The sequence below is a fragment of the Marmota flaviventris genome, chromosome 13 (assembly GCF_047511675.1).
Source record: "Marmota flaviventris isolate mMarFla1 chromosome 13, mMarFla1.hap1, whole genome shotgun sequence".
NCBI lineage: Eukaryota > Metazoa > Chordata > Mammalia > Rodentia > Sciuridae > Marmota > Marmota flaviventris.
Genome location: NC_092510.1, coordinates 65,939,764 through 65,964,444, shown reverse-complemented (window position 1 = coordinate 65,964,444; position 24,681 = coordinate 65,939,764). Strand labels below are relative to the sequence as shown.

General features: G+C 37.6%; 1 protein-coding gene across 1 annotated transcript; it reads right to left on the bottom strand.

The window, feature by feature from the left end:
* Nucleotides 1–21,171: 21,171 nt before the first annotated feature.
* Nucleotides 21,172–21,879, bottom strand: Tmem215 (transmembrane protein 215). Its single transcript, XM_027930827.2, has one exon. The coding sequence runs from the start codon at nt 21,877–21,879 to the stop codon at nt 21,172–21,174; it is 708 nt and encodes a 235-aa protein (XP_027786628.1).
* Between the last annotated feature and the right edge of the window lie 2,802 nt (nt 21,880–24,681).

Genomic DNA, 24,681 nt, shown 5'->3' with positions numbered 1-24,681 from the left:
TGAGGATCGAAGCCAGTGCCTCACATGTGTTAGGCAAGTGCTCTACCACTGAGCCACAATCCCAGCCCCTTGTACATGTTTAAGTTTATACCTAAGCATTTCTCTCTCTCTCTCTTTTTTTTGGGGTGGCACTAATTAAATGGTATTATGTTTTTAACTTCGAATTCCACTTGCTGGTACATAGGAAAGCAATTGAATAACAACCCTTTATCAGATAATTCTTTTGCAAATATTTTTTCCTCGTCTATAGCTAGGAGACTATATCCTGTGACATTATAATTTCTTATTAGTTTCAACAGTTTAAACCTTTTTTCCCCAGATTTTTATATAGATAATCATGTCATCTGCAAAAACAGTTTTATTTCTTCCTTTACAATATGCGTACCTTTTATTTCCTTTTATTGTCTAAATGTATTAGTGAGGACTTCAGTATAATGTTGAAAAGCAGGGTAAGAGGGAACATGTTTACTTTGTTCTTGGTCTTAGCAGGAAAGCTCTTAGTTTTTCACCATTATGTGTGTTATCTATAGGCTTTTTTGGCCCACGTTCTTTTTCAAGTTGAGGAAGTTAGTCTCTATTCCTTGTTTTCTGAGAGTTTTTCTTTTCATAAAAATCAGCAATGCATTTTGAAAATTGTCAAATGATGTGTGATCATGTGATTTTTATTTTTTAGAATGTTAATGTGATGAATTATATATTTAACTTTTGAATGTTGAACCAGACATGCAAATCTAAGATAAATTCCATTTGGTTGTGGTATAAAATTCTTTTTATACATTGTTGGATTCAATTTGCTGATATTATCTTCAGGATTTTTATGTCTATGTATGAGAGATTATTTATTTAATTTCTTTAATAGATATAGGCCTGTTTAGATTGTCTGTTCATTTTTGTGTGAGTTTTGGCAGATTGTGTTTTTCATGGAATTGATACATTTCATCTAGGTTATCAAATTTGTAGACATAGTGTTGTTCAGAATATTTCTTTATTATATTTTTAATATCTACGGAATCTGTAATGATTTTGTTTTTCATTATTGGGGATTATCCCCAGGGCTTTATGCATGCTAGGCAAGTGGTCTACCACTGAGCTACATCCCCAGCCCTTTATCTTATTTTGAGACAAGTTCTTACTAAGTTGTTGAGACTGGCCTTGAACTTGTGAGTCTACTGCCTCAGCCTCCTGAGTAACTGGGATTTCAGGCATGCACCACTGTATCTGGATTTCATTTTTTATATTAGCAATCTGTGTCATTTCTATTTTTTTTCTTAGCCTGGATAGAAACTTATCAATTTGGTTCATTAAAAAAAAACTTATCAATTTGGTTCATAAAAAGACATTTTAAAAAACAGCTTTTGATTTTTTGGTACTCTATTGATTTTCTGTTTTTAATGTTATTGATTTTTGCTCTATTTTTAATATTTCTTATTTCCTGCTTACTTTGAGCTTAATTTGCTCTTCTTTTTCTAGTTTGCTAAGGTCTCAGCTTAGATTATTGATTTTAGCTCTTCTTTTCTTACACAGAATGTTATAAATTTGCTTCTAAACACCACTTTCATTGTATCCCACAAATTTTGATAAGTTGTATTTTAATTTTCACTTACTTCCAAATAATTTAAAATCTCTTGATGTTTCTTCTTATGAACCTTGTGATTTTTAGAAGTGTGTTGCACAATCTCCAGGAATTTGGGGATTCTGCAGCTATCTTCTTGTCATTGTTTTCTAGTTTAATTTTACTGTGGTTTTAGAGCATACATTGTATTATTTCTATTTTTTTTAATTTAAGATGTGTTTTATGGCCCAGAAGGCCATCTATCTTAGTGCATATTCCATGTGAACTTGAGAAGAATGTGTAATCTGCTGTTGTTGGGTGAAGTAATCTATAGATCTATAGATGTTCCTTATATTCACTCATTTAATGGTATTGTTTAGCACTCCTTATTGATCTTCTGCCCCTGGATATGTCCATTTCTCATATAGAGAGGTAGTGAAGTTTCCAACTAATAGAAGATTCTTCTATTTCTCCTTGCAATTTGATCAGTGTTTTTTTTTTTCTTTAAGCATTTTAAAGCTCTGTTTTTAGGCACATACACATTGTTATGTCTTCTTGGAGAATTGACCTAGTTGTTATTGTATAATGCCTCTCTCAGCATGCCATAACAAAATACCATAGTTGGAGTGGCTTAAATAATAAACATTAATTTTCTTAAAGTTCTGGAGCCTAGAAGTTCAATATCAGGTACCAGAATAGTCAGTTTTTAGCAAGGCTTTTCTTCTTGACTTCTTGGTAGCCACAATCTTGCTGTGTGCCTACATGCCCATTTTTTTTTTAACTGGGGATTGAGCTCAGGGCACTTGACCACTGAGCCACATCCCCAGCCTTATTTTGTATTTTATTTAGAGACAAAGTCTCACTGAGTTGCTTAGTGCCTTGCTTTTGCTGAGGCTGGCTTTGAACTCAGGATCCTCCTGTGTCAGTCTCCTGAGCCACTGGGATTACGGGCGTGTGCCACTATGCCTGGCAGCACATGCCCTCTTAGTATGCATGTATATATATGTGTGTGTGTGTGTGTGTGTGTGTGTGTGGAGAGAGAGAGAGAGAGAGAGAGAGAGAGAGAGAGAGAGAGAGAGACTGAGAGACTAAGAAAGCTCTCTGGTATATTTGGTATATTTCCTGGTAAGGACACTAATCCTTTTATGTCAGGACCTCAACTGTAAGACCTCATTTAACTTTATCTCCTTTTACAGGCCTTATCTCCAAATATAGTCACATTAAGGTTTAAGACTTCAACATAAGAATTTTCCAGGGACACAGTTCACTCCATGGCAACCTCTTTATCCCTCATAATTATTCTTTTTTTAAAATTTTTTTTATTAGTTGCTCAAAACATTACAATGATCTTGACATATCATACATTTGATTCAATTGGGGTATGAATTCTTATTTTTCCACGTGTACAGATTGCAGGATCCCATTGGTTATACAGCCACGTTTATACATACAGCCATACTAGTGTCTGTTGTATTCTGCTACCCTTCCTATCCCCACCTCCCTTCCCCTCCCTTCCCCTCCCCTCAACTCTCTCTACCCCATCTACTGTAACACATTTCTCTCTCTCTTTTATTTTTTTCTTTCCCCACACCATCTTATATGTAATTTTGTATAACAATGAGGGTCTCCTTCCATCTTCCGTGCAATTCCCCTTCTCTCTCCCATTCCCTCCCATCTCTCGTCCCTGTTTAATGGTAATCTTCTTCTCATGCTCTTCCTCCCTGCTCTGTTTTGAATTGACCCCCTTATATCAAAGAAGACATTTGGCATTTGTTTTTTAGGGATTGGCTAGCTTCACTTAGCATAATCTGCTCTAATGCCATCCATTTCCCTGCAAATGCCATGATTTTATTATTTTTTAGTGCTGAGTAGTATTCTATTGTGTATAAATGCCACATCTTTTTTTATCCATTCATCTATTGAAGGGCATCTAGGTTGATTCCACAGTCTAGCTATTGTGAATTGTGCTGCTATGAACATTGATGTAGCTATGTCCCTGTAGTATGCTCTTTTTAGGTCTTTTGGGTATAGTTTGAGAAGGGAAATAGCTGGGTCAAATGGTGGTTCCATCTCAGCTTTCCAAGGAATCTCCATACTGCTTTCCAAATTGGCTGCACCAATTTGCAGTCCCACCAGCAATGTACAAGTGTACCCTTTTCCTCACATCCTCGCCAGCACTTGTTGTTGTTTGACTTCATAATGGCTGCCAATCTTACTAGAGTGAGATGGTATCTTAGGGTGGTTTTAATTTCATTTCTCTGATTGCTAGAGATGGTGATCATTTTTTCGTGTACTTGTTGATTGATTGTATATCCTCCTCTGAGAAGTGTCTGTTCAGGTCCTTGGCCCATTTGTTGATTGGGTTATTTGTTTTCTTGTTGTTTAATTTTTTGAGTTCTTTGTATACTCTGGAGATTAGAGCTCTATCTGAAGTGTGAGGGGTAAATATTTGTTCCCAGAATGTAGGCTCCCTATTTACCTCTCTTATTGTTTCTCTTGCTGAGAAAAAACTTTTAGTTTGAATACATCCCATTTGTTGATTCTTGATTTTAACTCTTGTGCTATAGGTGTCCTATTAAGGAATTTGGAGCCCGACCCCACGAGATGGAGATTAGGGCCAACTTTTTCTTCTATTAGACTCAGTGTTTCTGGTTTGATTCCTAGCTCCTTGATCCATTTTGAGTTAACTTTTGTGCAAGGCAAAAGAAAGGGATTCAGTTTCATTTTGTTGCATATGGATTTCCAGTTCTCCCAGCACCATTTGTTGAAGATGCTATCCTTTCTCCATTGCATGCTTTTGGCACCTTTGTCTAATATAAGGTAGTTGTAATTGTGTGGATTGGTCTCTGTGTCCTCTATTCTGTGCCATTGGTCTACCCTCCTGTTTTGGTACCAGTGCCATGCTGTTTTTGTTACTATTGCTCTGTAGTATAGTTTAAAATCTGGTATCGCTATACCGCCTGATTCACACTTCCTGCTTAGAATTGCTTTTGCTATTCTGGGTCTTTTATTTTTCCATATAAATTTCATGTTTGCTTTTTCTATTTCTGTGAGGAATGCCATTGGGATTTTGATTGGCATTGCATTAAACCTATAGAGTACTTTTGTTAATATGGCCATTTTAATGATATTAGTTCTGCCTATCCATAATTATTCTTGCTTTGAAGTCTATGTTGTCTGAAATTAATATAACTCTCCCAGTTGTCTTTTGGTTAAAGTTAGTGTGCTATATCTTTTTTCATCCCTTTACTTTTAATCTCTGCATACTTTAAAGTGGATTTCTTGTAGATACTATATCACTGGATTTTATTTTTTTAATTTACTGTGTTTCTGACTTTTAATTGGTGTCTTTAGACTACTGATGTTTTAAGTAATTATTACTGTTGTTGGATTAATGTTTACCATATTTGTTACTGTTTTCTATTACCTTTGTTCTTTGTTCCTATTTTCATCTTTCCTTCCATTTGTGGCTTTAATTGAACATTTTAAATTATTCTAGTTTTTCACTTCTCTTAGCATATCAATAATACTTATTTCTTCTTCAATAATACAAGTTCTTCTTCTAATGATTACCCTAGAGTTTAAAATATAGATTTACAACTTATTGAAGTCCACTTTTAAAGAACTATTTGCCACAAATAGTACAAGTAACTTATAATAAAATATTAATAATTCCTCTTTCCCATCCCTTATATCATTACTATCATTCATTTTGCCTATATATGGATACGCTATAATCACTGATCACATTATTGCTATTAATATTTCAAACAATCTGTTAGATCAGCTAAGAATAAGAAAAAAGTTTTTATTGTACCTTCACTTATTCCTTCTCTAATGCTTTTTTGTATACTTTCTAAAAATTCTCTTAATTTTTTTTCTGAGAAACTATTTGTCCTTTACTTTTGAAAAATAATTTCACAGAATGGATAATTTTAGGTTGGTGGGTTTCTCCCTTCTTAACACTTTAAATATTTCATCCCTTTCTCTTGCTTACATGATTTCTAAGGCAGAGTCAGAAGTAACCTGAGTGTAGTTTTTGTTCTTCATTTACACTTCTTGAGAGACTCTGAGCTTCTTGGATCTTTGGTTTTTGTGTATGAAGTGAATTTGGGTAAATTCTCTCATTATTGCTTAAATATTGCTTCTGTTCCATTCTCTTTTTCTTCTCCTTCTACTTTTCTTATTATGTGTTTGTTACACATTTATGGTTGTTCCATAGTTCTTGAATATTTGTTTTGCTTTTTTCTCATTGTTTTTTTTTTCACTTTTGGAAGTTTCTATTGAAATTTCCTCCAGCTCAGAGATTCTTCCCTAGACATTTATGATCTATTAATGAGCCCATCAAAAGCATTCTTCACTTCTATCACAGTTTTTGATGTCTGGCATTTCTTTTTTGAATCTTAGAATTTCCATTTCTTCATTTATATTATCCATCTGCTTTTGCATGTTGTCTACTTTTTCCATTAGTGCTCTTAGAATATTAATCATAATTATTTTAAATTCATAGTCTGACAGTTTCAACTTCTCTGCTGTATCTGAGTCTTATTCTGATCCTTATATACAGTAGATTTTGGCTTTTGGTATGACTTGTAAGTTTTGTTGAAAATCAGATATGATGTACCAGGAAAAAGGAACCCTGGTAAATAGGCCTTTAGAAATAAGGTGGTATAGGTGTCAGGGTAGAGATAGTGTCCTATAGTTCTATGATTAAGTCTCATTATTTTAGTGAGTCTGTGCCCTTGGGTTGTGAACTTCAAAGTGCCTCTTAGTCCCCACACTACACTCACCTTAGGTAGGACAACATGCCTAGGGGGGATGAAGTTGGTTATTTCCCTTCTTCTAGGTCAGCAAAGCTTTAATAAGACCTGAATAGTTTAGGCTCTGGTAAAATAGCTTCTCTTGAAGACAAATCTTGTTCATAACAGAATGCTCTGACATATTTCAGTGCTCTGGAATATTTTTTTCTCCCCTGCTGGAAGTGCAAGGGAGTTTTTCTTGATTCACTGGGAGAACCTGGTGGAACTCCAAGAGACAAGCCTTTCAAAACTGTGGCTCTCCTCTTCTGGTTTTTACCTCTCAGCTTTTTCCACACTGAGTCTCTAATAACTTATAATTATAATCATAGTTCAGGGTTTTCCTACCCTTGCACTGGTTCTCATGAAAGTTTCTGCTTGTGAATTTTTTAAAAATATTTTTTTTTTTAGTTGTCAATGGACCTTTATTTTATTTATTGATATGTGGTGCTGAGAATCGAACCCAGTGCCTCAAAGTGCTAGGCAGGCGCTCTGCCACTGAGTCAACTCCAGCCCCTGCTTGAGAATTTTTGTTCCAGTATGTTGGGATTAACTGTATCCTTTGTGTCCATATCCCCAATGTTGAAAGTTAGCAGATTGTACCATGACCTCACTTCTATGATGGATATAAGAAGGACTGATGATTTTTTCAGTTTGTTCAACTTTTTACTTATTGTTTGCATGGGATGATGACTTTGAAGCTTTTCGTGTGCTTGACCAGGAACCAGTTGATATTTTTTTCGGGATAAAAACTGATTTTACTCATTCATGTTCTTACTATAGAGCTTGCATGGTTGCTGATAGAACGTGCAACTTGGTAAAGACCATTAGAAAACTAGACCCTGAAGTTTTATGCATGTAGAGAACTCCTTTTCAAGAACCAGTTTCCCTGCTCTTCCTTCTGAGTTCTCACCGGAGCTGGTTTGAGGGGTTCAGAATGAAAAGAGGATAAGTCTCAAAGAGAAACTCTGTTGATGGCATTGTTCAGAGCAGAGAGTCTACATGAACAGCTTTTCATGATTCATAACATAAAGAAACTGCCAAGTGAGAATCTAGTTAAAAATATTTTCAGTTTAAGAAATTGTAAACTGAGAGAATACATCTTCAAAGTATCAAAAAGTGTAGAGTGCAGAAAGGAAACACCCAGTTGCTTGCCAAGTCCTGGAGAACCCTTGAATTTTGAAACAGCTTTTGAGACAGGTATGAAGAGAAGGATGCATAACTTTTCATGGTAGTAAAGTTCTAAAACTCTTTTCTGGCAAAGAAGTGACAGAATAAAAATGTAAGTGCTGAGATTTCTTATGGGAAACATTCAGAAGTTAGTGACACAGCTTCTTGATGTTATTGTCACTGGTAAAAGCATTTATCTGTGTTACAGGATCTCTTGGTATTCATTTTATGTACTAACTAACCTTGATTTCCCTTAGCCTTGATTTGCCCACTTACTATAGCAGACATGGTCAAGCTTCACCCACATACTCTAACTTCTATTTATGCACATATCAACCTTACAGCCTTAGAAATGTAAAACCAAAAAAAAAAAAAAAAAAAAAAAAAGCCAGTTACCTTTCATTCATGTTCATGTATGCTTCATCCAGATTACCATATTTACCTAATCATTTGTCTTAGTCCATTTGTCTGCTATAATAGAATACCTCAGACTGGGTTAAAATGTACAGAAATTTATTGGCTCACAATTCTGGAGATGGGAATTCCAAAATAATGAGTCAGCATCTGATGAGGCTCTTCTTGCTTCATCATACCATGGTGGGAAGCAGAAGGGCAAGAGAGAGCTGGAGAGTAAACCTGTAGCCCCAACCCATTTTTATGAGGGCAGGACCCTCTTAACTTGAACATTTCCCCTTAAGCTCTACCTTCTAACACTGTTGAATTTGGGGATGAAGTTTCCAACATAAGTTTTCTGGGGGACACATGCAAACCATATCATCATTTTTAAAAATTATTGTAGACATGATGCTCCTGTCCTTGTACATATTTCAGAGTTTATTTCTCAAGAATGAAGACTTGGTTTTGTATAACCATGGTTCAATGATCAAAATAAAAAAAATTAACATCAATATGGTAGTAGTCTAATAAAAAACCTTGTTATAATTTTTATTGTTCCAATAATGTTTAGTAACAGATTCCTCCTGACTAGTCCAGTATCTGATCTCTGATCAAGCATTACATATAGTGTTATGTCTTCAGTCTCTTTAGTCAGGATAATTCCTTGCTCTTTTTCTTTAATAACTGCCATTTTTGAAGAGTACAGGTCAATTATTTTATAAAATTTGATTTTTCCCCATGTCTTCTCATGATTACCTTGAAATTATTTACTTTTTTTTTTTTTTTTAGCAGAAAAGCCATCAATGTGATGATGTGTCCACTACTGGTGATATTAACTTTGATCACTTGGTTAAGGTGGTATCCACCAAGTTTATCTATTATAAAACTGCTAGTTTTCTTTTTGTAATTAATAAGTATTTTATGAAAACATCTCAAGATAGATAATAAAACATTGTTAAATGCAAGATGAAGACATGTCAAAAGACATAGAAGTCGACTGGAAAGAATTACCCTTGACCAAATCTGAGATCATTTTATAATTTAAAATATGACACTGACAGATTATAACCCATTGCATAAAACAATAATCCTTAGAACATGATCATTAAAACAACAATTGCTTGTTAATTATACTTCAGTAAATCTCGAAAAATGATGGTAACTGATTATATATAAACCATTATATAAAATAATAATCCATGACTCTATACTCATTTATAAATAAATAAGTGAGAAAATAGAGAAGAAAAAGTGTTTACTTAAGGTAGAATTATAGTTCATAAAAGTGGAGAAAATGAATATTTAGCAGATATTATAGCAATAATTGATTCAGGCAAGAATCATCAAAGCATGCTAAAAATTTCATTGGGCTATAATCATATAACCAATAATTATATAATCCAATTCACTTTTTATCAAGCAAGTCTTTGCTAGATATCTGTAGAGAATGTCAAATAGAAGTCTATGTTATCTTTTGACTTTATATAGCCTAATGACTAGAGAGAAGATTTGTGTACACAAGTAATTACAACATAGAGAAGAAATTGATGGTATCAATCAAGAAAATGAAATTATATAAGAAAGAATATTAGATGAAATGTGCAATGTATCTGACCCCATGTGATAATGTTTTGCATTGTCCCTCATATGACTACTATTCCCCAACATCAAATGTTTTCAGTGAAGAAGGAAACAGGCTGCTAGTCTTTGGGACTAACAAGCAATGGAGGAAAGAGATGTCTTTGCAGGCAGTTGCTACTTTGGTTTCCAAGGGAAACAGTGGTAGAAACTGAAAAAAAAAGGAGTGGGAAGGCTGTGGTTTAGCATAGATGGGTCATTCTGTGTAAGGTGTCTGTACACAGGCAAATACCTGGGCTTGTTCAGTGATGTTGGATTGTGGACAACATTAAAGTTCTGATAAACAACAGATTTTACTTTTACTTTCTGATTGGTTTTGGGAAGCCCACATTCTTGGAATTTATTTTTCCCATCAGCTATCAAAGCCTGAACATTTGTTCTCTCAGGGCCAGACTGCAGTTTTTCTTCTATACAGTTTGCAAATAGAAGTCACATGGAGAGAAGATTGAAATTGGCCATTAAGGCCTATTAACAAAGAGCGTGATTAAAATACACTGTTATAGTTTAGATATGAGGTGTCCCCAAAGAGCTCATGTGTGAGACAGACAAGAAGGTTTAGAAGTGAAATAATCAAGTTACCAGAGCCTTAACCCAATCAGAGAATTACTCCCCTGATAGGGATTAACTAACTGAGTGGTAACTGCAGGCTGGTAGGGTGTGGCTGGACGATGTGGGTCAATGGGGGGGGTGTGACTTTGGATATATATTTTTGTGTTTGTTGAGCACAGCTGTCTCTCTCTCTGCTTCCTGGTAATGTCCTGAGCTGCAGACAGTGCACAGGAGCTGGGGGTTTTAGAAGCTGGGACTATATCAGGTGCTTTCCTCCACCACACTCTTCCATGATAATGTTTTGTCTCACTTTGAGCCCCCTGGAATGGAACCAGCCTTCTATAGGCTGAAACCTCTGAAACCATGAGCCCCCAAATAAACTTTTCCTCCCCTAATTGTTCTTGTCAGATCTTTTGGTTAAAGCAACAACAACAACAACTACAACAAACTGACTAAAACAGAAATCAAAGGAAATAATAAACTTCTTTATTCTGGTGGATTGAAGAAGTTTGTGAGATTTCTAATCCAAATCTATGATTCAAAGTCACCCTTAGAACCCAGTTCAGGTATCTCATGGTCCAAAAGCAGTTTGAAGCTTTAGCCAGGGTACTTTTGAAACTCAGGAATGGTTTGGCAATGGAGAGGTACCAATCAGAAATGGTTGGGACAAACCTAACTATGATGGATTTGGTCTTCTTGGTAGACCAGAAGTCTAAATCTTGGTACTCAAAAAGTGCCTGTCCTAATTAGACTACCTTATATCTCCTGTTACTTGTCAGAATATCTTGTTTTGGGGGAACACGGTCTCTGCAAGGTCTAGGCACAGGCAGTGAATCATAAGCATGGCTGTGTAAGTTGGAGGAAAGGACTGGGTTTCAGTTCCATCAGGGAAGGTGGGATACACTGCCCCAAAGCAGAATCCCAGTCCTAGGAATTTAATAAGTGATTTATTAATTAATTCAATGAAATTATTTACTGAGTATCTGTTAAGGTGCTCTAGACATTACATCCAAATTCAGCTATGTAGGCATAGCTGGGTCCAAGGTCCATAACAGGTTCTGGGCTATGCAAACCACTATGTACTAGGTCTTATTCTGAGTATTGGTGATATGGACAGTTAAAAAATATCTATCTATCTATCTATCTATCTATCTATCTATCTATCTATATCTTAGTCTAACCCAACAATTTTATACCTATTTGACTATTGAAACCTTTTGCTATATAGAATATTTTTACATCTAAATGAACAGACATTTATTAGGACACTCTTTGAAAATGACAGATATGTCTGTAGAGTAAGGGATATAAGTTTCAGTCAGCTGAGGGAAGTGAGATATAAGGCCATTTTGAGGAACAGAAAATGTTGACCATAGAAATGTAAATAATCATTATTATCGTTGACCTCTTCATGATGGAAATAAACTTTTCTCATATATCAATTTGTCTGTAATAATTTATAAATATCATAGAGCTTGTGTTTTTAGAAGCTGGGACTGTATCAGATATTTTCTTAAAGAGCTCCAAGTTATGTTATTTCTTGAAACAGCAAGACTTCTGTTTGGAAAGGGGACTGTTTAGTCCAATTAGTTATTTCTTCCCAAGTGTAAAGGACCCTCACCCATGAAACTGAACCAAAACAAATAGTTGCTTGCTGAATTAATTGTTCTTAAATTAGAATCTGGTTAAACCTGCAAATCCTAGTTAAGGTGAGTCTAAACTTCCTTCCTTATGTTGTGCTGGAGACAAGCAAACTGGCCTGGGGTTCTTCCTTGGGGGGCTAACATGCTAACAGGATTATTTCTGAGCTTTGTTCCTTTTCCTCTATGTTAAGAGGAGGAGAGGGTCAGACTATGACCCCAACCCTTCCAGATCAGTCCTCTCCACCTGTCACTGTACTCTTCAGCCATCAGATAACAGTTGGCATCTCTCCAAACTTGTATCATGCCTTATATACTGCTTTCTTGATTTAGAATATTCCTCCTTACTTCTCTTTAGCCAACAGTCTCCTACTCATTATTCAGGTCTCATATTAGACATTTTTCCTCCTATATCACTTTTTCATATACTTCTCAACTCCCCAAAGGTGAGGGTTAGTATCCCTGCCAAATGCTGCTATAAAATCCTCATCTTAGTCTTTTACATATACGTTTTATCCATCAGCTTTCCCCACTAGTCTATGAGCTCCATGAAGATAAGGGCTTAGTCTGGTCTGCTCTGTTCACTGCTGTACCCCAAGCTCAGCCCAGTGCCCAACTCATATATATAAGTACATGTTAAAAGATAAGTGGATATTGGCTAGCCTGTTCAAAGGGGGAGATGAAGAGGACAGAGATCAGGCAGAGCTGACAAGAACATAATCGATGAACTTTCTCCTATGTTAGAAACTTTATGTGGCTACAATTGTTCATTACACTCAAAATGTGTTTGTGGCTGGCCTCTATTCTAATACTGGGAGAATAAGAAGTGAACATTGAAGGGGTCATGGGCCTTTGGGAAATCAAATATAGACCCTGTATTTTTTGTTTTAAGTTTTTATTTTACTTGACAGATAATTGTATACATTTATGGAATACAATGTGATGTTTTGATCTATATATACATTATAGGACAATTATATCAAGCTAATTAACATAATCACCACCTCACATATTTTTTGTAGTGAAAACATTCAAAATCTTTTAGCATTTTGAAGTATACAACACATTGTCATTAATTATGGTCACCCTGCTGTTCAATCAATCTTGAAAATTTTATTTAACCTAATTGAAAATTTGTGCCCTGATCAACCTTTCCCAATTCTCCATGTCTTCCTTCCTCCATCCGTAGCCTCTGACAACTACCATTCCATTCTCTACTTCATAAGTAGATTGATTTTGTTAGATTTTATAAATCAGTGAGATCATGTGCTATTTGCCTTTCTGTCCCTGGCTAATTTCATTTAATATAATGTCCTCCAGGTTAATCCACATTGCGAATGATAGAATTTATTTTCCTTTTAAGGCCAAATAATATTCCATCATTTAGAATATCCATATTACACATGTAATATATCCAGTGTTATATACCACATTTTCTTTATCTATTCATCCATTTTGGACATTTTGGATTGCTTGGTTATTTTGAATCATGCAACAACGAACATGGGAGTATGAATGTTGCTTAGACATATTATTTCAATTCTTTTGGATATATACCCTGTAGGGGTATTGCTGGATCACATGTAATTCTAGTTTTAGTTTTTAAAAGAACTTCCAAACTGTTCTTCATAGCACATGCATTAATTTACATTTCTACCAGCAGTATACAAGGATGTCCTTTTCTTCACATCCTTTTAATCCTTATTAACTTTCATCTTTTTGATATTAGCCATTCTCACAGGTGCAAGGTGAAATATCATTGGGGATTTTAATTTTTCTTTCTATGATGATTTGTGATTTTGAGAATTTAGTTGTATGTCTTCTTTTAGAAAATGTCTGTTCAAAGTCCTTTGGCCATTTTAAATTTCTTTCTTTGTGCTTTCGAGTTGCTTGAGTCCCTTACATGTTTTGCGTATGGATCCTTTATCAGATGTATGGTTTGCAAATTTTTTCTCCTACTCTGTAAGTTGTCTTTTCATTTTGTTGATTGCTTCTTTGCTGTGCAGAAGCTGTTTGGCTTGATGTAATCTCATTTGTTTATCTTTGTTTTGTTGCCTGTGTTTTGGGAGTGATATTCAAAAAATCATTTAAGCCCTGAATATTTGCAACCTGAAATGCTAAAGTCTGCTTTGGGGGAGTCATGCCTAGGCAAACTGAGTACAACCTCTGTTCCTTCCTTGCCTGCTTTTGCCTCAGTCTCAGACACGTTCTTGGGCTCTTATTCCCTGCATTTAGTACCCCCCGTCTTCTTTCAGTGGGAAATTTTGACTGAATTTATGAATTAAAAAATTATTTGGTTCTGCTATCTTTATTTTCTCTAAGACTTCAGAATTATTGTAACTATTCCTTTAATTTACAGATTTTATTGTACTTTTTGTTTTATTATTGAATAATTTTTAATTCATTTGATCTTATTTACTAGATGCAATTGTTTATTCATTTGGACTATATCCAGCAGGATATTTCTAGCCAAATTTTGCCCTTATTGGAATATTCTTTTAAATTAAATATATATATTTATTTTCTTAGCCATTTAAAACTATATCAGAGTTCTCTAGCATTATCCTTTTACTCTTTAGATCTTAAAAACATTTTGCTTGGTTTATGCTGTTAGTCCATTTTCTAGCATTTGCTTCTAAAGGATGAAAAGTGATGATTTAGGTGGGTGGAGGGGTGGATGCCAACACAGTGACTGACTTAATCAGCATTGTTGGCTCTTTTCTTCTATGCTGACAATTCTGTACTCTCTCTCTTTACTTCCCTTCCTTTTCATGTTCAAAAGATCTCTTTTCACTAATGTTAAAGGAGACCCTGATAATCCTCATGGTCCAGGAAAAAGACTTACTTAAATTGAATACATTTTAACCTAGTCAGACAGTAGGGAAATTCACAGGATGCAATGTATGGGTTGGAAGTTATTAAGACTGGCCTCAAATATAGCTTGTGAGAACTACTGAACAATTCTAACATCTTGTTCCAGAACAATCTAAGGCTTCTCTTAATCGCAAGCCATAGTCTCTGAGCATCTTATAACATTTATGGAGAAGGGGAACATCACTGGGGGTGTGGGTAAGGGCCTGCAACTTAGCTCCCCAATACTAACTTGAGAGAATACCCAGGTTGTCTTGAAGGACCTGGTAAGAATTATTGGAAGGAAGCTTAATAGAGGGACAGTAGTCAAAGCTGGGGAGCTGTATTTTGTTGACCTATTTGTAAGATCAACCCCATAATATTGATTCACCTTCCTTTGGGTTAGGAATTGAGAAGACTTGTTGTCACATGCTCCTAGAATCACCAGTTCTTGTCACATATTTGGTGTAGATAGAGGGAGGGGGGAGGCTGGAAGTGGAGATAGGTCAATCCTGAGGGGAGGGGACGGGGAGGGAAAATGTTCTGGAAAGGTCTATCTCTTCTTGTTGCATAAGATGTGGTTTCCTTGTGGAAAAAAAAATATACAAAATAAAAGTTAGGGTCCCAACCCACAGAAGCTTATTTTAACCCACATTGTTGCTGACTGGGAAATAGGCTTTGAGTGTGACTAAATGGTGCAATTCAGAGGTTTCCCTGAGCAAGGCAGGATGTGTGGCAAGGGGTGTGGGAGGGGGAAGATGGATAAAATATGGTCACTGTATTCAAAGAGCTCGTGGAGAAAGTGGTTGGAACAAAGGCTTAGAGTGATCAGTTGCAGGGCACACTTGGAAATAGCCAAGAAGATGCTGCAGAGGATGGGGTGCAGAGCATAGGGGCAGAGTGAGCCTTTCTGAGTTGGTTTGATGATCTAGTCACTTACATAGAAGGTAAGTGTCCATACTTTTCGTGTTGAATTATAGGCAGGTGATTTTTCAAAAGCCTAGGTTTTTTTTTTTTCTTTCTTTTAATATGGTCTTGCCTTAGATTGAAGAGAAGAATAAGAAAGTGATTTGTGTGTGTATGTGTGTGTGTGTGTGTGTATCTGTCAAAGAGAAGCACAAGAGATTTTGAATAGCTTTATATCCTGTTTAAAGCCTGGTGCATTCTGTAACTTTGTGCTTTCTTAGGGATAAAGCATACAAAGCCTTGCATCGTTACCAAGGATACCAAATCTGTAGGCTGTAATCTGGGGTCAGGGAGAAAAAAAGGATCCCTAACCAGTGTCAGGTCCAGGAACAACTCACCAAAGACTGTGGAGATGGAATTCAGTGCCTATATGTGTGAGTGTCTGGACAGCATCGTGTATAGGTGGAGCATTACTAATGTAAAAATCTGGAATCCAAAATGCTCTAAAATCTGAAGTGTTTTGAGTGCTGACATGTTGTTCAAATATTTTTAGATTTGGAAGCATTTCAGATTTAGAATTGTTGGATTAGGAATGCTCATCTGGTAAAGTGTATGTAAACATTCCCAAATCTGGTAAACTTCCAAATTTGAAACACAAAATTAATTAATTTTGGTACTAGGGATTGAATTCAGGGATACTCTTCCACTGAGTTACATCTTGAGTTCGTTCTTTCTTTTTAAATTTTGGGACAGGATCTCACTAAGTTGCTCAGGGTCTTGCTAAATTGCTGAGGCTGGCCTTGAACTTGTGATCCTCCTGCTTTAGTCTCCCAAGTCACTAGGATTATAGGCATGCACCAGTGCACATGGTAGGTCCCAGGAATTTTGGATAAGGAACACTCAACTTGTGTAAACTTCTTTCTATTGGGTACCCATGGAGTAAAGGACCTTGGTAAATCAAAGACATCATCTCACACTCAATGATGTTTCCTATAGTTGGGATCTGGGATGTCCCCCAAAGTTTGGTTCCAGTTTGATGCTTTGGGAGATAGTAGAAACTTTGAGGTAGGGCCTAGTGAGAGGTCTTCTGGTAATTGGGGGCATACCCTTGAAGGGGATATTAGGACTCAGCCCCTCCATCTGCCTGTTTTCTTTCATCTCAGCCATGAGGTGAATAGCTTTGCTCTGCTACATGCTTCCTGCCACGAAGTGTGTCCTCTTCACAGACCCAAAAGCAATGGGGTCATCCGACCATGGACTGAAACCTCCCAAACTGTGAGTCAAAATAAACCTTTCCTCTTTATAAGTTGATCATCTCAGGTATTTTGCTATAGTAACATGTTTACATGTTTTTGTTTAACTGGACAAGAGGCTGACTGGAATTCAATCCTTTATTAAGATTTTTTGTTGAGCCAAGCATTTGTCTACATTTCCATCCTCAGTCTAGGTTTTTTTTTTTTTTGTGGTAAAGAACTAAAACACAGAAAAGACACGGGCAGAGTCTGTTGAATTCCTGATATTTCAACTCACTTATAAATCATGAATGCATAGCAATGTGTACATACATATGACATATATTACAAAATATATGGTGATACACTTAAAATGCTTTGGAATATTCCAATTTATTATTGTTTAAGTCTATCATTTTGCTTGTGGACATTTACGCTCTTGAAAACTGACACTGTTGTCATCTCATTTTGAAGAAAATAGTGATGGTATCTTAACTGAGTACATGTCTCATCTTGTAAAAATACTAATTGTGGTCCTGATGGGAGGATCTTTGGAAGCAGCATTACATTTTCTCCCACTTTAATCTTACATCTATAAGTGAAGAGAAGATTGAACACTAATAAGGAGAGTTTGGTTTAGTATACATTTATGCTCTCTCTGTAAGAAGTCAGCTTTTCAATTGTAAATTTTCATCCCTATGGGCATAGAGCAAATAATGTAGCAGAGTTACCAACAATAGAAAAAGAACATACAAAGCCACCTATAAAACTCAATGTATGGTCATCAGTAAGGAATGGCATGATAAATTATGAAATGTCACTAAAATATGGAATATGACACATGTTAATTGATAATTAGGAATATGTAGAGAAATAGAGAAACATGCTTACCATGTATTTAAAAGAGAGAGAGAAAAAAGGAAAGACACACTGTTATAGTATGCATGTGCATATGCGTGTAGAAGTTTGGAAGATGATATGTCAACAGAGAAATACTATAAATTCTGTTAGGATACTGGGATTGGGGACTCTCAAAAGTATTTTCTTCAATGTGATAAAATAATAGTGGTAATAACAACATGAAATCACCAAATAAATAATGCTATGGGTGCAGAGGGGAGATATTAATAAATAAGTAGAGATTGCATCTTACAAAAGAGAAAAAATTAAAAAGAATGAACTTTCCTTTTCTACATTTACCAGCTCAATGGATATTAAGATTCCCAGTATTGAAAACAATTTCAGAAGAGCTGGTTAGTAGAGTTTGGAAGAGAGCCTGAACTTCGCTGTATCTGGATTTTGTTTGCCAGTATGATTGCAATAGAAAATAAATCTTGAAACAGTTGTTTAATATGCTCCAGCTTGGATATCTTGGCTAAATTTACACTTGGGAATCAAGAAACAGTTTGGAAAAAAAACCCCATGTGCCTAATAAGTAGGAATATAGAGCAAGAGAAGTTAAATACAGAATTTCAAAAATAAAATGCCTATTCAAAATCAAGTAGAAATGAGTATTTGAATTAATAGCAAAATAAAGGAACTTACTGCCTGCTTAAATTTATATCTGCTTGGATATTCTTAAAGACTACCAGGAACTGTCCTCTTGTCCATTATATTAATATTAATATGTTCTAGAACTGTTGACTAGAATGAACTACTCTCTTTTCCTCTAAAGGGTGGAAATTCCATTTTCTCCTTTTCTTCTACCTCTGTTCAAAAGAACAACAGTTTTATCCTGAATAGTACTTATAAATGTCGATTTGGGGTACTTGGCTACCTTGCTGCATATGCGAGGGAGTTGCTTAATATAAGATGTTAAGAAAAATTCACACATGACACAATCGCATATTTTATTCTTTTCTGGTAAACAAATTAAACCTCCCAGCCCAACATTTGCAAATAATTCTTTTAGTACAAGAAAATATTCCCTCAAATGCACACTTAAGATACCTTCAGTATTTTACATAGGTAGAAGAAGAAACTGTGTGTGTGTGGGTGTATGTGTGTGTGTGTGTGTCTGAGAGAGGGAGAGGGAGAGGGAGAGGGAGAGGGAGGGAGGGAGAGAGAGAGACAGAGAGAGAGAGAGAGAGAGAGAGAGAGAGAGTGAGTTTAAGCTTGTTCCAAGAGATTAGAAAATAACTTTTTTCCAAATCCCAAACCATACCTGATACTATAAGCATTTCCTTTCATACCTATGTAAGATCTGCTGAGTCTTTGTAAATATCTCTCATTGTCTTCTCACTTTTAAAGATATCAACAGTGGCAAACACATTAGAAAAAGTTTTGTTCCTAAGAGTTATCTAATAATTTTTTTCTCTATAGAAATATTATTTCCTGCTTCAAAATGCATTAGAATTAAAAGGTACTGTGATTTGGGGCAACCATCTGTCCCCATCCCAAATCCAAACCAATTACATTTAGTGCAAGACTGTGTATTAGATTACTTTACTTTGGGCTACAACAACATTTTAAAAAACTCCTAAAATATTTTATTCCTACCATCTTCAATTTTATTCCCAGGCATGTATTGATATAATATTTGGTAATAAAACACATCTGTTTCATACATCTGCAAAATTCTTTTGAGTAGTAGCAATTCAATCATTGTTGCATAATTTTGATCATGAATTGCATAACTTTGGCATGCATCTTGCTGTAACTCATTTACTGGCAACATATAAAGTGCCTTTGATGTAGTAGCATAGAATATTCAAACTGGGAATGAGTGATAGAAACAATTTAGTATAAATCAGATCCATTCCCCTCTCCTTTGATAGAGTAGGAAATTGAGGTGTGTGAAAAGATAAAAAAATTTCCCAGGATCACACATCTAAATTTCTAACATTTAAACCCTACTTAAAAAAAAATCATATGCTTTTGATCTTGAACTTGATCTGAAAATTGTGATTTTTTTTAGGAGGATGATTCTTGACAGAACAATTGCTATCCTTAAGAATTACAGAGTTGGACTTGAAATACATGAAAGAGATAAGCCCCCAATTTTTGTCCTCAATTCACCTTTTGTGAGAAAGTGACTAAAATGATTGGATTACTTGAAATCATCATTCTTTGATGACTATAGAATAATCCTGATCTTTAAGATAAAATCTATCACCATTCCTGTATATAATTCAAGATTCTTCTACAATAGGGATCAAATTGTATTCTAGTTGATATTCCTTTTTACCTACTGTAGTTGAGCAAGAGAAAAAGGAAAGAAATTTGGGGATACCATTATCACTTTTTTTCCTTAGCTGCTGAAAAAAATGTATGAAATGAAGGGATTTTATCATGTAAAAGTTCACTAGTATGGTGAACTTAAAAAAATCTGGGCTTTGGTTAAATCTAGAACATTAATTCTTGTTTCATTGGCCTATCTATGACTATGGGGTTGTTGAGCAAATGTGAAACACAAAAACAAACAAACAAACAAAAACCATTTCCACAGATTCAACCATTGCATTTTATACAAATTTTGTATCATGTTCAAAACTAATATATGGACTTTGTAGTTTTCAGATTTTAAAAAGCATATAGTAATTAGCAGTACATGTCTCCCAGAAATGTTAAAGACACTTGGCTATATATGTAAAATTTGTTTTGTTTTTATGAAAACAAATTCTAATCTATGAAAATATTACATAAAAGTCCTTTGTACCTGGTAAGGAAATTATGCATGACTGATAGTAATTGTTAAAAAAAAGTCAGATAAAGACACAAGTTCAATTTAAATGAAGAGTTTAAGATGTAACATAGCCATCTAAAAATATTGTTTTTCCTATGACTTGTCACCTTACTTTATTTGAAACCATGATCTTGTCAAAGAATAATGCCATACAACTTAATTACAAAATTTAATTGTTTTTAACTCTCCTATCTCCAAAAACTATCTGGTCTAAGGAGGTTTTAACTATTCTATCTTGATTTTTTTTTCTTTCATCAATTACCAAGTGTGAAAAGCTTTTTGCCAGACAAAAATCATTTCACATATTAGAGCACTACTTTTTTTTTCTTTCAATTTTTTCAGACATAAAGCAACTTAGTTTCCCTGTGGATAGTCCACACATCATTTGATGACTGGCATCTGTGACCCACTCCAGGTTTATCTTGCTTTCAGCATGAAAGCACTTTTCAGCTGAAAGCACTTTTGGGGTTATTTTACAAAACATTCAACATTTAAAAAATTTTAAAGAAGCAATTGGAACTACTTCCTTTCCTACCCACTGCCTCTTCTAGTGTCCTTAATCCTCATTACCCTTTCCTAAAATTTTGTCCCCAACATGCCTATTTACAGGACTCTCAGGCACCAGAGGTCTGTACAACCATCACATACCATGTTGATTTTTAACAGTGTGAAGACTGTTGGAGCAGAGCAATCTCCCTCCATTGGAAGCGGGGTGTAGTCATGTTTCTATCAGCACAGGGACCCTTGTATGCAAAGCTTAGACTATGGTCTCGTGGTCCCACCTGCCTTGGCTCTGATTGATGTAACAACAGTATCTGTCATAGGGGCTGTTCTGCTTGTAGGAGCAGACAATGATACTGTCCTGGGGCACAAAGAAGATGCTGTCCTCAGGCTCAGGGCATTCAGATTTGTCCCAGGCTGAGCACTTGGCTTCCAAGGCACTGTGGGTGAGGGAACTGCCTGAAGGACAGTAGCCATCAAGGTATCTGGATGTCTCCTCCTGATGCCCACTATGGACCAGGCTCTGGCATTCTCCTTCCTCCGTGGGTGTTGGGGTGGTGATGGAGCTAGCCATAGGAACCTCACCCGGGCCCTGTGGGAGCGGCTTCCCCCTGAGGCCTGCCTTCTTAGCCAGCTCATCTGAGCTCCCTTTGCCCGACTCCAGGTCTGAAGGGGTCCTCAGCAGTTCCACCACCTCCTTGTCCTTGGGTTTCCGGAAGCAGGGCAATTTGCGGACCCACAGCAGCTCATTCTCAGGCCATTTGGTACATCCCTCGGTTTTCCTTGCCAGAGCAATGGCTGCGATGCCTGGTAGGCAGATGGCTGGTCCGATGGCCAGGAGGGGGATGTTTCCTAGAGTCTCTCCCTTCATCCCAGAGACAGTGAACATGAAACCAAAGACCAGGAAGACGCTGACCAGGGCCACCACCAGCCCAGTCCTGGGATTGATGTCATCAGGCCGCATCTTTCACTCCATCCAGGTTGGGGGCTGTTTGCTGGTCAGGAAGCAGTGTCCTTCTCTCTGTCAAGAGGTGAAATCACAGGGTTTTTTGTTTTTTTAAAAAATCCCATTCAAGTTTCCACCCATCTACTCTTTTTCTTGCTCTTTGACTCTCAATTGTCTTTCAGTCTTAATCTCTGTCTTCCTCTATCTCTATTGCAATCTCCCTGTTTTCCCTTACAATCTCTGTCTTTCCCTGTTTCTCTTGCAATCTGTGCCTCTCTGTCCTCCTCTGTCTCTCTCCTCCGTGTCCCTCCCTCCCTACTGTAATCCTTGTCTGTTTCTGATATAAACATGCACCGACTAGGGTCACTGAGTTACCTGAGGTTTCTTGCCGTCTCCCGGGAGTTGGGAAAGAAGTCAGGCTGAGTCTCCTCAGAAACCTTCGCAGCAGCTGCCCCTCGATTCTGTCCCTTAGTTCTGAGAGAAAAGCCTGGTGTTCCCCACTGACTGTGCATCCAGGAGGTGGGACGTGGGAGAGTCTTTCCTGGCGGTGCCCGTCGGTCCCCAGGGCTCTGGAAGCAGAGCCTCCGCGCAGCCCAGCGCCCACTCTGCGCTCCGAGCGCCGGGCGCTGGGGGGAGGGAGGAAGGACTGAGTCTGGCAAGAGGGAAAGCGGATCGCGAGCCTGGCCTCGTTACATCACTTTCAGAGCAAGCTCAGAGACAAAGAAGGACGCGCGGGGGCGCGAGGGGGTCAGACCCCACTAGGCGGGAGGGGCTGTCCAGGGTTTCGTCGAAGCTGCTGGGAACAGTCGGGGTTCGGTTGTCCCTCTGCCCGGGAGAGCCGAGCAGGTGGCTGGACCCGTTTCTCGGCGGGGGAGGATTTAGGGAGCGAGGCTGTGGGTGGTCAGAGACTGCAGCCCAGGTTGGTTTTCCCACCGGACAGCCGGTAGGAAGTCCGAATCTGGGTTCCAAGTTCGAGGTGTGAGGAGTTAGGTGCCAGCTGGAGATGTCCTCTGGGACCCTCACTCTTCAGCTACAAATCGGGTGATCCGACTGCCCTAGCTCTCCAACTGCTCTCTTAGCCTCGGGGTGCAGAGAGCTGTATCGCTGATGGGACTCCATGCCTTTAGACTGCTCCGCCTGGCGCTGGGCGACCGGTGCGCACGAAAGCGCCCTTGCAGCGGAGCTGACTGCGCTGCTGAAGTGCACAGCCCGAGCCTCCAGGCTGTTAATGGTGAGGGTGGGTTCCGGGTCTTGCTTGAGCCATGAGGGAAGGCACTTTAGTGCTTTCCCAGTGTTCTTCCAGCTCCGGACTGCAGAGCTCTGGAACCCTCGATTCCACTCCAACACAGCCCTTGTCCTAGCCAGGTTGGCTGGGGCAAGGGATAAGGGCTTCAGGTCCGTCCGGACCCCTCGAACGAACGAGGAGGAAGGGCCTGGACTTCGCAGGTCAGGATCGCCACTCTTACAACACTGCTCAGCTCTGGACGATTCTCTCCTCCCTCGCTGAAGCCCGAGTAGAGAACCCAATGTTCTTCCCATTGGGTCGTCCACAGAGATTTCTCTAGCCCCTGGGACAAGACAGGATTTGACTGTGATTCCCATTTAGGGTGGAGGAGGGTAGAGAGGAACAGGATGGGGAGGAGTACCTTCTTTCATGTCAAGGTGCTACCTGGGAGGGAAGAATTAGATAATTCTTTGACATCTAGGTCTTCAAGTAAACGAGGTGTTTGTTCCTGGGAACATGACTTAATCTTTCTGAGACCAAATCCTTCCATTTGTAAAGTGGGAATATTAATACCATATTATGGAAGAGCATTGTGAAGAGTAAGTAAAGTTCCTAGCACAGTGCTTCGGTTCTTAATTCCTGTTTCTTTCAAAACTCTGCTGAAACATATTCTCCACCCCCCCCCCCCCATCATAATCAGTGCCCTCATCATGTAGGGCAGGAACAAAAACATGAAAGATCTGTCTGTGAAACTGAGGACTCTTGACTTTATCTGCTAGCAATGGAAAACAGTGGAAGTATTTTAAGCAGTGATCAACAAAAAGCTGCTCAATCTTTGACAGCAATAGCAGGTGAGAGAGCAGGTTGGAGGTGGTAATTCCGGAACTGGAAGACTTCTTAGGAGGGTGATTCAGCAAGCCAGGCAAGACAAGATGTGGACCCGAAGAATGTCAGGCCAGTAGAGGTGGTTAGAAGAAAGTGAATAGGAAGGATATTTAAGTGTTGGATCAAGTGTTTGGAGCACAATGAAGTGAGACAGGGAGGAGCCAAGGTTGATTCCCAGGTTTCTCACTTTCAATTAGGTGGATCGTGAACTGGGTTTCTTCTCACTTTTCACTGCATGATCTGTTTTGTGTCATCTTTTATATTCATGTGCATTAGATAGCAGGAGCTGCTGCACGTTAGGGCATAGAATCGTTTCAGATGGAAGAAAGGAGAAAAGACGGTAAAAAAGTGAAAAATAACAGTTTTCCTCACAGTCCTGCCAAGTAGATAGGTTATCTGTTTATAACTGGCCAGAAGGACCTAATGTGGACTACCAAGAAGCCTGGGAATTAAAGTCTGTTGATTTGTTTCCCAGATTCTTGCTGCTCTGAAAGAAAGGGTTTTGTAAGGAGAAAAAGGAGAATGAATACTGGGGAAGTAACTAGCTGCATGTGCTCCAAATACTGAGCACTTTTCCATTCCTGACACCTTCTCTTACCCTTTACTCACATCATTTTATCAAATTTCCCCCATACCTCCCTGGTCACTCATTTAAAGGCTGTTTCCTAATGTTCTGTTTACGTATTCATTTTTCCAAGAGACCCATTAGA

Bases quoted from the DNA above. Each gene is read 5' to 3' on its own strand.
- Tmem215 (XM_027930827.2), bottom strand. From the start codon at position 21,879: ATGCGGCCTGATGACATCAATCCCAGGACTGGGCTGGTGGTGGCCCTG.